General features: G+C 43.4%; 1 protein-coding gene across 1 annotated transcript; it reads left to right on the plus strand.

Annotated features, from left to right (window-relative positions):
- Positions 1-721: 721 nt before the first annotated feature.
- Positions 722-8419, plus strand: fkbp3 (FKBP prolyl isomerase 3). Its single transcript, XM_033027352.1, has 7 exons — positions 722-896; positions 1241-1342; positions 4757-4870; positions 5546-5681; positions 6690-6757; positions 7107-7204; positions 8100-8419. Exons 1-7 carry the CDS (start codon positions 792-794, stop codon positions 8152-8154), a joined length of 678 nt encoding a protein of 225 aa, XP_032883243.1. The 5' UTR covers positions 722-791; the 3' UTR covers positions 8155-8419.
- The last annotated feature ends 4716 nt before the right edge of the window (positions 8420-13135 follow it).

Raw genomic sequence — 13135 nt, forward strand, 5'->3', positions numbered from 1 at the left:
AAATGCAGGAGTAACTCAGCCAGACAGGAGTGAAGAAATAGATGACGTTTCGGGTCGAGACCCTTCTTCAGACTGGAAATCAGGGGAGAGGGAGACTAGAGATATGGAAGAGTATGGTGTGAGAATGACAGATCAAAGCAGATGAAATGTATAGGAAGGCACTGCAGGTGCTGGTTTAAACCTGTTTCCATCTTCACATCAAAGTAGACTATGGTCAAGGAAATGTAGAATGGTTCATTGTTAGCTGAGGGGAAGGTGACAAGGAGACATACAATCAGTAAAAAATAATCAGGACAGTGAAAGTCGGAGAACTAGGGTGGGGGAGGGAGGGAAACCAAGGGCTACTTGAAGGGGACATGATTTTACCAACCTGTGGACTTCCAGAGTGGCACTATGTTTCACCGCATCCAAATTAAAATTCTCAGACATTGTTGTTGTTCTAACACCATTGGTTACAATATGTTTCCACTCAACAGCAGTGCATTCCGAGCGGTGGGAAGAGGTGTGGGGGGGAAGGAGGTCATTCGCAGTGTGGGGGAACCTGCTCTCGGGGTGAGGATCGGAGAGAGGCTGCTCTCGGAGCGGGGAGAGGCTGCTCTCGGTGTGGGGAGGGGGGACAGGCCGCTCCATGTGTGAGGGGAGCGGGGACAGGCCGCTCCAAGATGTAGGCGGTGGCGGCGGCGCTACTGCCTGTGGCCACTGGGCGGCGGCCTGATGGGCCGGCAGAACCAAAGCTCTTAGAGCGGATCTTTGGGCAGAACAGAACGAGGCAGGCGGCCTGCTACACGGACATGGCCGCGGAGCCAGCGAGGCAGTGGAGCGACGAGCAGCTGCGGGGCGAGGAGGTGGCCAAGAAGGACATCATCCAGTTTCTGCAGGAGAACGCCTCGGAGACGGTGAGTGGGAGCGGCGGCGGCTGGAGCAGCAGAGCCGGACCCTGGACGCGCTGGTATTCTGGCCTTGTCCTGCGAGCTGCAGCAGAACCAGCTGCTGAGCTCCAATCACTTCCAAACTTATCCATGCTCGGACCCAGTCTTAAAACATTGCACGTGTGGTGTTGTAAACTTACCGAATATTATGGCAGATTTATTATTTTCAATGCAAAGGTAATTTTGCCAATTTTATGCATTGAAAATAATATAATTTAGCTTATTTTACCATGCAAGAATACGAACCATGTGCAAACATTAACTATGCTTCTTTTGAGAAAACTATTGACGTTGTCTCTTGTTTCACGTAGTTTCTCGGTGAACATAAGTTAATGGGAAATATCAAGAATGTTGCAAAGACTGCAAAAAAGGAAAAGCTAATAACTGCCTACAGTCAACTTTATGAAACTAAGGTAAAAAGCTATTTTTGAACACTTGGTCCACTTTATTTATTAATTCAACCATTTAAGATTTTGATCAAAAAGCCTGAATTTCTAGTTTGCAAACGTAAGAAAAGGTTAATTTGGATGCATGAAATGTAATGGTTGATATGCTTATTCCCCATGAGATTGATGTTGTACTGTACTTGACTATTATACAAGGTATAAGACTGCATTGGTGCTACCTCCTGCACCCATGCAGAACTCGTGAACCTCACCATCAATTTTGATCCTACACTCAAATTCACTTGTACCATCTCTGACATCCCCCCCTCCCCTTTCTTGATGTCACCGTCTCCATCATGGGAGATAGACTTTTTTTCAATGATTCGAACCTTTCATCATGAAGCTTCTATGTGGTCACCTAAGAAACATCTCTGTACTAGTATAATGTCAAGTTAATTCGTCACATACACATACACATACAAGATGTGCAGTGAAATGAAAAGTGGCAATGCTCGCGGACTTTGTGAAAAAAAACAAACAAACAAACAAACAACAAACAGAATGGAACAGAATCACATATTCTTTTACATATTAAATATTGTGGGAGGAAGGAAAAAGGGAAAAAAAACCATCAATTTAAAGAAAAACCAGCAATTAAAAAACTAAAAAACTGTAGAATGGTACAGTAAAGTTAGTCCCTGGTGAGATAGGAGTTTACAGTCCTAATGGCCTCTGGGAAGAAACTCCTTCTCAACCTCTCCGTTCTCACAGCATGGCAACGGAGGCGTTTGCCTGACCGTAGCAGCTGGAACAGTCCGTTGCATGGGTGGAAGGGGTCTCCCATGATCTTATTGGCTCTGGAGTTGCACCTCCTGATGTATAGTTCCTGCAGAGGGGCGAGTGAAGTTCCCATAGTGCTTTCGGCCAAACGCACTACTCTCTGCAGAGCCTTCTTGTCCTGGGCAGAGCAATTCCCAAACCAGATTGTGATATTTCCGGACAAGATGCTTTCCACAGCCGCTGAGTAGAAGCACTGGAGGATCCTCGGAGACACTCTGAATTTCCTCAATTGCCTGAGGTGGTAAAGGCGCTGCCTTGCCTTACGAGTGCTGCAGCGTGTGATGTCCATGTGATATCCTCAGAGATGTCGACTCCCAGGTATTTAAAACAGCTCGCCCTATCGACAGTATCCCCATTTATCCTCAATGGTGTGTACGTCCTCGGATGATGTGCCCTCCTAAAGTCCACGATCAGCTCCTTTGTTTTTTTGATGTTCAAGAGGATGCTGTTGTCCTGACACCGGAGTGCCAGATCAGCCACCTCCTCCCAGTAAGCCTTCTCATCATTGTCTGAGATCAGGCCCACCACCACAGTCATCAGCAAACTTGATTATCGAGTTGGAGCTGAACCTAGCCACACAGTCATGTGTGTACAGGGAGTACAATAGGGGGCTGAGGATGCAACCCTGGGGGAATCCTGTGCTCAGGATGAGGGACTTCGATGTATTCCCTCCCATCTAGGGCATGGCGGTGAGAAAGTCCAGGGCCCAGGCACACAAGGGGGTATTGAGCCCTAATTCCAGTAGTTTCTCGGCCAGTCTGGTGGGGACTATCGTGTTGAAGGCTGAACTGAAGTCTATGAACAGCATCCTCACGTAGCCCCCCTTCTGGCTGTCAAGATGAGAGAGAGCGGTGGGCAAAACCTGGGAGACCGCATTGTTCGTGGATCTGTTCAGACGGTATGCAAATTGTAATGGTCCTATCATTTACAACCCCTCTTCATTTATTCCTAGAAAAACTCTAGCAAAAAGAAATTGTGTCATGTTTCTGAGACACAGTGTTTCCACTTTGAAGGAAATTCTGGTTGTCTTCGGGTAATTTTAGGGAAATAGAATAATTTCGGGAAATTTTCGCATCCGGCCCGCGAAGGGGTGTTAAAGGGTAATACACACAGCACTGCCGGTTTGGCGCTCAAAGGTTTAAACAGAGCAGCGTAAGTTTAACGCGTAGAATTTAAATGAAGAGCTGTCGGCTGCAGCTTTATGGGTTCTAAATATAGCGCTACCGGCTGCTACGCTATGGGCTTCAAACATAGCGCTATGGCCACAACGCTATGGGTCACAGACTGTTCGGGAAAATTCTCGTATAACAATGAGTCTTTGGAATTCTCTTTCTCAGTGAAAATTAAGCCTTTGATTATTTTTCAGGCAGTGGTAGAATTCTGGATAAGCCTTTGGTGAAAAGTTACCAAATGAGGAACAGAATCAGACAGATACGGTGTAGTTACATAGATCTGTTTTGCCTTGTTCTTCTTTGTGTTGTTAACGTGTGTCCATGAAAAAACCCAACAACAAATAGAACGCAGGAAGCATTTTTGAAAATTGCAGTTACATTGGGATTGGCCTTGATTTTACAGAACAGTGGGTGGGCTCAAGGGGGAGAGGTGGAGAGTGGGAGGGGGGGTAGAGACAGAGGGAGGGAATAAGAGTAGGAGGGAGAGAAAAAAGGAAGGGGGGAGATAGAGAGAAAGGGTGAGGGAGCAGGCACGGAAATCGGCATCAGAACATGCGAGGGACACAATTTCGTGGCGGCTGCTCGTGCACATGCACACATACACGAGGCTTCGGCCCTGGGCCCTGTGGACGTAACATCGGGAGCTGACCTGGTTGGTGACCGACTCCGAACTCCAGCAACAGCAGCTTAGTCCGCCCCGAATCGTGGGGCTTGAATCGGCACGTTCATGTGGTCTTTTATCAGCCGGTGGGGGCTTCAACGTCGGGAGCCTTGATCGCCTCGATGCAGCAGTTTGATTCTCAGGCGCTGAAAGGCCCCGCGAATGGGCCGATTCAGCCCTTAGAAAGCGGCTGATAAAGTCCGGATTACAAAACATGGGGGGGGGGGGAAATCGTCCACCTCTCAAAGCGGGGGGGGGGGGGGTGGAAATGTGTGTCCCCTCTGTCTTTCCCCCCCCCCCCCACAGGATTTTTACCCTGGGATGGAGGGGGGGAGAGAGAGAGAGGGACGAAGGGAGGGAGAGAGCAGAGACTGAGAGCATGAGACATCACACATGAGAGCAGGTTGAAAAAACTAAGACAACGAAAGTTGTTGGAGGCAACGAAAGCTGCCTTGTATAACACTGTACAAATGAGGAACAGAATCAGACAGATACGGTGTAGTTACGTAGATCTGTTTTGCCTTGTTCTTCTTTGTGTTGCTAACGTGTGTCCATGGAAAAAACCCAACAACAAATAGAACGCAGGAAGCATTTTTGAAAATTTCAGGGTATACCATCAAATTCCAGGTAATTTGGGATTCTATTTCAGGAAATATTTTGTTGAGGTGTGGAAGCACTGCTGAGACAGCTTGCCTGGTTATATTTTTATATGGTTATTGGTTATATTTTTCATCTGAAATAAACACCTTTGTGTTCTTTGACTTGCAGAGATTTAAAGGCACAGAATGTGCAGAGAATGTCACCCAGCAGTTTAAAGAAGTGAAGTTGGAGGCTGCACAGGACAAAGTGAAGGAGAAAAAAGCTGAAGTGACTGTAAATGAGGTTAGTATGTGAAATCTGTATTGTTTTAGAAAATTGATGAACTTATTAAAATGCATGAATGAATTAATACAAATATTTAAGGTCCGAGTGTCTAATTTCATTTATTGGAATCACTCGTTCAACGTGACATTGTATAGTTCCGCAGAACTAAGTTAAGTAGAACAATTTTGGCAGCAAGTGAGCAGCTGAGAGGAGCAGCAACACCGGAGATTTAAAAAGCAACTGTTGGTGTCTGGGGAGTGATGAATAAAAGGAAGGCAGGCACTAGTGGTGCAGCTGTTCGGGAGGAGCCATTCTGGGAGTGGTTTGGCTTGAGGTAAAGTCGTGTTTGAGACTGAGTGTTGACGCTTTGGCTCAATAGACATCAGTGAGGAGGCTGAGCGTGGAGGTAAAAAGTTAGATACGGTAATTTATTTTTCTCGACAGTTCCTCTTTTAGTCGTCGGGTTGGCAGCTAGGGCACTGGTATGCTCCTCCTGCAGGATGTTGGACCCCTCTGCTGAAACTTTCTTGGTGATTGTGCTGATCTGCAGGCAATATTTTAAGCTGTCATGGTGTAATGTTTGGACTTTAGGTAAAGATTAATTTAATCACAATTTTGCATGTTTGAAATAATAGATCTGAATATTGAGATTCTATTACAGTAGCTGTTACATTGCCCTGTCATCAATTACAGGAACCACCAAAATATACCAAAACCATGGTACAAAAAGGTGACAAAATCAACTTTCCCAAGAAGGGTGACACTGTTCACTGTTGGTATACTGGAACGTTAGAAGACGGGACTGTGTTTGACTCAAACGTTGCTTCCGGTAAGCAGCCTATGGAACAAAACATTTTGCCATTTTGCGTTATGAGCAATATGTAAGATGTGCTATTGCCTCTTGCACCAAGGTTTATTTGTTCACAGAACAAATAATTGTTCACATTTGTTCTGTGAACAAATATTTGTTCACAGAATATTAGTATTACTAGGCCAACACTTGCTGCACAAGCTGACTGTTGTTAAACATAAAACCATACTACAGCACAAGAACAGGGCCTATAGCCCACAATGTCTGTGCCAAACATGATTCGAAGACCAACTGCATGTGATCCATATCATCCTATTCCGTGCATATCCAAAAGTCCCTTCAATGCACGACCATATCAGCTTCAACACGGCAGCGTGTTCCAGGTACTCGCCACCCTCTGTGTAGAAAAAAACTTGCCTCGTACATCTCCTTTAAACTCTGCCCTTCATCTGAAAGCTATGTCCTCAAGCATAGTATTTGCTTCCAAAGGTTTCTTCTTTATGGCAATAAACTGAATTCGCCATCCCAGCCGGGGTCCTCTCATGCTGAGTGGTCCCACTACTTGTCCCAGCATCTTTCTTCACAGGCAACTTCTCCACATCGAGTCCTGAATATTGTATTGCTGTTGGAGTGCCAGCAGATGGTAGTGTGATGGGTTCCCAGAATGTAGCCCAAGTTGATGTCTTAAAGCTCATGGTTTTAAAGTGCTGGAAGGTACGTGGTGTTGAGTATTTGAACTAGAGAACTCAAGAGGAATTGTCGCCCCTTGAGGTACCGATGTATAACATACATAAAATATCTTCATATCATGACTGGGCTTTCTTTTAGACACAATATGCCAGAGTAGTTCAACAGGTCAAGCAGCATCTGTGGAGAAAAAGGATGGGTGATGTTTCAGGTTGGGACCCTTCCCTATTTTCCACAGAGCTGACTGATCCGCTGAGTTACTCCAACACTTTGTCTATCTTTGGTATAAACCAACATCTGCAATCCTTTGTTTCTACATCCTGGCTTTCTTTTTAACAGGTTCAAAAAAGAAAAAGGCAGCAAAGCCTTTGAGCTTTAAAGTAGGAGTTGGAAAAGTTATCCGAGGGGTAAGAACACACTTGATTTAATTTAAAATTGAAAGAATGCACAAGTTAACAACGGAAAAAACAACAATCTTGCAGCCATACAATGGTCAAACACTTGCATTTACTGCAAGATTAAAAGCAGGAATTTTTAGTGTCATTTCAAATCCAATACCAAAAGTAATGACACTAGTTGTAACAAGCTAATTTGACTGATATCAGCAACGCAACAAAGTTTAATGATGAATCTAGGTCTCTGTGGGATGGGTTGACAAGTATCATTATCAAGTTAGGCCTATGGGACAATTGTTTTGAACATCTAATTTTTTTAACCTACTGTTTAGTGTTGAGTCAAAGACTTTTCTCTCCACAGTGGGATGAAGCACTCCTGACCATGAGTAAAGGAGAAAAAGCCCGCCTACATATTGAATCTGATTGGGGATACGGTAAGAAAGGGCACCCAGAAGCCAAGTATCCTTTTCTCTGTGATAGCCGTGTGAAAATCTTAATATTGCAGATGAAACGAAGCAGGTCCACAGTACTTATACAAAGAATGTGTAATTTCAACAAAATATAAATGTTAAAACAATTAACAGTACATTGTGCACCATGTAAGTTTTCTAAGTAGAATTAACGTTCGTAGAAGAGATGCAGTGTACTACTATATTTTTAAAATTAAATAACATTTAAATAAATCTATTGCTTGAATATTAAATGGTAGATCCAAGGCATTTGAGGTTAATAACTTTTGTAGATTTGTGAAGGACACAAAGTGCTGAAGTATCTCTGGGTCAGGCAGCATCCCTGGAGTACATGGATAGGCGACGTCTTGATTTGAGACCCTTCTTCAGACTGACTGTACGGGAGCAGATGAAAGCTGGAAAAAGGGAGAGGCAGGACCTGTGTGGCAGATCGACACAGGCGAGAGAGGAGGGTTTTGATAGGCAGCTGGTTGAAACAAAGATAAGAAAGGAAGGAAGGTGGCTGTGAGACAAATTTGAAGAATCGGGGATTGTAAAGCCAGAGGGAGGAAATTGGCAATTTCAAACCTTTCTTCCACCTTCCTAGCTTATCTTTGGCCTTTATACTAATTAGCTGCCTATCAAAACCCCCCTCTCGTCTGTGTTGACCTATAACCTGCCACGCAGGTCCTGCCTCTCCCCTATAATCAGTCTGAAGAAGGGTCTCGACCTGAAATGTCATCTATCCATGTTCTCCAGGGATGCTGCCTGACCCGCTGAGCAACTCCAGTTCTTTGTGTCCATTTTGTGTACTAACCCACATTGACTGTTCTTTGTTTCCACTACTTGTAGATTTGAGAAGTTTTGAATTTTGTGGAACTGATTCTCCTTAACTCCTTTAACAGAATTCCACCAAATGCTAAACTCATTTTTGAAGTTGAGCTCGCGGATATTGATTAACCAACTACAACATCAAGTTCGTGCTTTAAATCCGTCCCAATATTGCTCAAAAAAGATCTCCATAAAACAAGATAATTGAATGTTTATCTTGTGGACAAAATTGTGAATTTGTACAAAGCCTTACTGAAAATGATTTCATAACCATGCTATTGACGAAAGATAATTGGTAATCTTTTTGATTTGCTAAATTCTTGTATTGCAGATCATAGTGATGCTTGAGCCAAAATAAAAATTGTCAAAACAAATCTGTTTTGGAACCACTGCAGATATTACTTGTGAATCTTATTGATTAAAAAAAACATTGTGTGGTGTTCTCACCGGAGAACCTGTTATACAATTGCAAGGTTGCCCACCAAGATAGATGTCTCGCATCAACATTATGATTGGTTGTAATACCTAAATTTAGGCAATATATTTGTCTAATTTGTATCCAATGCCATGGGAGGAAAATATATCTAAGGACGGAGAGTGAATAACAATCATAATAGTGCAAAGGAGGCTATTCAGCTCATGCCAGTTCTCCACAAGAACACTCTACTTGCTTTCATTTCCCATATTGAAATGACTCAATTTGTTTCTAGATTTTTCTAAGCAATACATTGCAAATGAGAACTCACTGGATAGAGCTTGTCCTTGTATTCCCTTGATACTTTTGCACATCACTTAAAATCCACTTTTTAGACCCCAGCAATAACAGGAATGTACTTTATTGTACTATATACACACACGTCTGCTGTAATTTTTAGATTGTATTTCTCCCTGATCTGATCCATCTGATTATTACTCGCTAGAATTTAGAAGATTGAGGGGGATCTTATAGAAACGTACAAAATTCTTAAGGGGTTAGAAGGCTAGATGCAGGAAGTATGTTCCTGATGTTGGGGAAGTCCAGAACAAGGGGTCACAGTTTAAGGATAAAGGGGAAATCTTTTAGGACTAAGATGACAAAAACATATTTTACACAGAGTGGTGAATCTCTGGAACTCTCTGCCACAGAATGTAGTTGAGGCCAGTTCATTGGCTATATTTAAGAGGGAGTTAGATGTGGCCCTTGTGGCTAAAGGGATCAGGGGGTATGGAGAGAAGGCAGGTACAGGATACTGAGTTCGATGATCAGCCATGATCATATTGAATGGCGGTGCAGGCTCGAAGGGCCGAATGGCCTACTCCTGCACCTATTTTCTATGTTTCTCCACAACTTGCTGGTTTAATCTCTCGCCGCATTAATGATTCTACATTAAAGACCTTTCAAAGATCTTTAGCCCATCTCTTCTTCCATCTCTATGCTGAGTCATGCAGAGCACTTGTGATAAACTAGCAGTTATTATTCTTGGAGATGCTACTGAGGAACAACTTTCCAAGCTCTGCAAATAACGCCTACACGATTTCACTCTGCACATTATGGCAATTTTCTGCAATGACTGGCATAGATTTGTGGTGTGAAGGGAAAGATATGAGAAAGTGACAGATTTTTTTTTTGTCAATATATGCTGGGGGGAATAGTTGAGGAAAACACAGGAACAGCATTTAAGACATCTGGACAGATGGGAAAGGTTTTGAGAGAAATGGGCCAAATAGGACCAACTTACATGAGGCATCTTAGTCAGTGTGGAGGCGTTGGGCTGGTGCACACTTGAAAATGTGTTGACTATGTGTGCAGTTTTGGTACCCTAATTTGAGGAAGGACATTCTTGCTATTGAGGGAGTGCAGCGTAGGTTTACAAGGTTAATTCCCGGGATGGCGAGACTGTCAAATGCTGAGAGAATGGAGCAGCTGGGCTTGTACACTCTGGAGTTTAGAAGGATGAGAGGGAATCTCTGAAGCATATAAGACTGTTAAGGGTTTGGACACGCTAGAGGCAGGAAACATGTTCCCTATGTTGGGGGAGTCCTGAACCAGGGGCCACAGTTTAAGAATAAGGAGGAAGCCATTTAGAACGGAGACGAGGAAACACTTTTTCTCACAGAGTGGTGAGTCTGTGGAATTCTCTGCCTCAGAGGGCGGTGGAGGCAGGTTCTCTGGATCCTTTCAAGAGAGAGCTAGATAGGGCTCTTAAAAATAGCGGAGTCAGGGGATATGGGGAGAAGGCAGGAATGGGGTACTGATTGGGGATGATCAGCCATCGAAGGGCCGAATGGCCTACTCCTGCACCTATTGTCTATTGACTACTGTGAAAAAGCAGGTGGAAATTGAACTGATATTATTACTCAAAAAAAAGAGCCAGAGTTGGTCCGTAATAGTTCACCAGTTCTAAATGAAATGAATAAACCAAGGGTTACATTACTGCAGTACATAGCAAAGATCTTATAGCGAAGCAAGATGGGTTACTCTCACGCAAACGTGTAGTGCGCTCATGGGCGGATTCATGGGTGATTATATGACTCATTTTAGCAACCTGCCCCCGCCACCTGCTTCCGGCCAAAGATTGGATCCGCAGCGGAAGAGGGAGTGCGCGGCCCGGGGCAGCGAGGAGAGGGAGTGTGGGGTCCGGGGCAGCGAGGAGAGGGAGTGTGGGGTCAGAGGGAGAGCGGGGAGAGGGGCATAGGAGGGGGGGGGAGACATTGTAGTGAGGGGGCAGGCGAGGGAGTGCCGGGGGGGATAAGGCCTAGTGTGTGTGAAGTTGCGGGGAGGTTTACAATGTTTCTTATTTACAATGTTTCTTATTTAATGTCCCTTGTCTAGTCTGAAATAAAGTTCATTATTGGATCAGAAGAAATATAATTGTGTGTGTTATATGATTATATACATTTATATAATTTTCATGTATGTGTGTTTATAAACATTTTATTCTTTAACAAGAATTAACAGAATTATGAACTAACAGAATTCTGAATCTAACCCTATATCACACACAAAAGTTCCCCCGCAATGTCAATTACCCTGCGAGTCGGGTCGGTTCCGGTTACTACAAAATCAACTCAAACACTGCTTGTGAGCCATTTAAAAAGAAATGATTTAAAAAACATTAAAAAAGACAATTACCAGAGTCAAATTTTATTGTTGACAAGAAGTATGAACTGACAGATTTATGAATCTAACCCACACAAACTGTTGCCCCGCGACATTGATTACACTGCGAGTCGGGTCGGGTCAGGTAGGCTCAGGTTACTAAAATGGGCGGGGAAAAATGCCCATGATCCCCTCCATAGCGTACTACACGTCAGCCCATTGCATTTCGCAGGAGTAGCCTATCTTGCTCCGCTATAAGATCTAAGATCTTTGGTACATAGGTTAGACCAGCTTTGGGGGGTTTTCAAATAAAGCCATTTAGTTTATGCTTAGAAACAAAGGAGACAATCACTTTGCTGGGAACCCTCCAAGTCAGCAGATGATAAAGGAGCTCTAAATTGGCATAACAGAGATGTGTAATAATGGTAGGGGATTTTAACTTCCCCAATATTAACTCAGACCAAAATGACACAAATTGGTGGAGTAACTCAGCAGGTCAGGCAGCATCTCTGGAGAACATGGATCGGTGACATTTCAAGTTAAGAGTTCATTCAGTATGAAAGGTTTAAAGGGTTGAATTTGTGAAGTGCACCCAGGAAAGCTTTTTTGATCCAATATACAAGTCACAGAAGAACGGGCAGTACTGGACTTAATTTTGGGGAATGTAGTCAGGCAAAGTGTTAGGAGTATCAGTGGGAGAGAATTTTAGAGATCATGACCATATCAATGCAAGTTTTAAGGAATGGTCGCTAACAATACATGAGAACTGAAAACAGGAGATGCCCAATAGGAATATAACCTGTGGGTGGAGGAGAGGCTATTAGAATTTACCTACTGTGTAATATGAGACAGTAGAATTTACCTACTGTCCACAGGAGACACCAGCTATTATAAATAGCTATTGACTATCACTCCACCTTCAACATTGGAATCCCAACCAAACTATCTCTAAACTCCGGAAAAAAAAGACCAAGTGCTGGAGTAACTCCGCTGGTTAGATAGCATCTCTGGAGAACATAGATAGGTGACGTTTTGGGTCCCTACTTCAGACTGATTGTGGGGAGAGGGAAAGAAAACTGGAAGAGGGTGAGGCCCACTCACGCCCCTCCTCTCTTCCAGTTTGCATCCCCATGCCCAGACAAACAAGGGCTGCAAAACAATTCCTCGGAGCAAAAGGAGTCATCATGGCTTGCAGGAAGAATCTGTCTGACTAAATTGTTTTACTTTTGTTTTTAAAGTAATTAAGTAGGTCAACAGGGAACCTTCAATTACAGGATGAGTGATGAGCTGATAAAATCACTAAAGAAATAGCACATGGAATTTATTGCTAAAATCTGATTTATTTCAGTTTGAAAAGCTTAAAAATATCCACATTGGTTATGTAAATCTAAAACACGAGGATATATTGAGTGATGGAGGAACTTTGGTCCAAGACATAATTAGACAAGGTGGATTAATAGATGCAGATACTTGGGCCTTAATGTAAAACATGATTATTGTACAACTATCCAGAACAGTTAATATCTAGAAACATGAACTGCAAATTCTAGTCTACAAAAAAAAGTGGAGTAACTCAACAGGTTAGGCAGCATCTCTGGAGAACATGGATGGGTGACGTTTCGGGTAACTCTGTGTCTCTTTATAAATACAAAACAGTTGTTGGACTAGTCAGAGTGCTGTGTACAGTGCCAATCATCACACAAGAGGACGTGTTTGCACCAGAACGTTCAGATGAGATTCAGCGGGCCGTTTGAAATAAAAACAAAAAATGGTGGAAATACCAAACAAGTCAGGCAGCATCAGGATGGTGTCTGGGATGGAGTGTTTCAGCTAGACAGGGATTGGATAAACCTAGTTTGATTTCTTTGGAGTACAAGAGATCAAGAGGGGAGAGGGAGTTGATACAAAGGTGAGTGGTTTTGCAGATAGTGAAGATGGCTGTAAAAGATTGCAGCAGGATCCGAATCGATTGGCCAGGTGGGCGGAGGAATGGTTGATGGAATTTAATACAGAGAAGTGTGAGGTGTTGCA

This window comes from Amblyraja radiata, chromosome 9, assembly GCF_010909765.2.
Source record: "Amblyraja radiata isolate CabotCenter1 chromosome 9, sAmbRad1.1.pri, whole genome shotgun sequence".
NCBI classification, from domain to species: Eukaryota; Metazoa; Chordata; class Chondrichthyes; order Rajiformes; family Rajidae; genus Amblyraja; species Amblyraja radiata.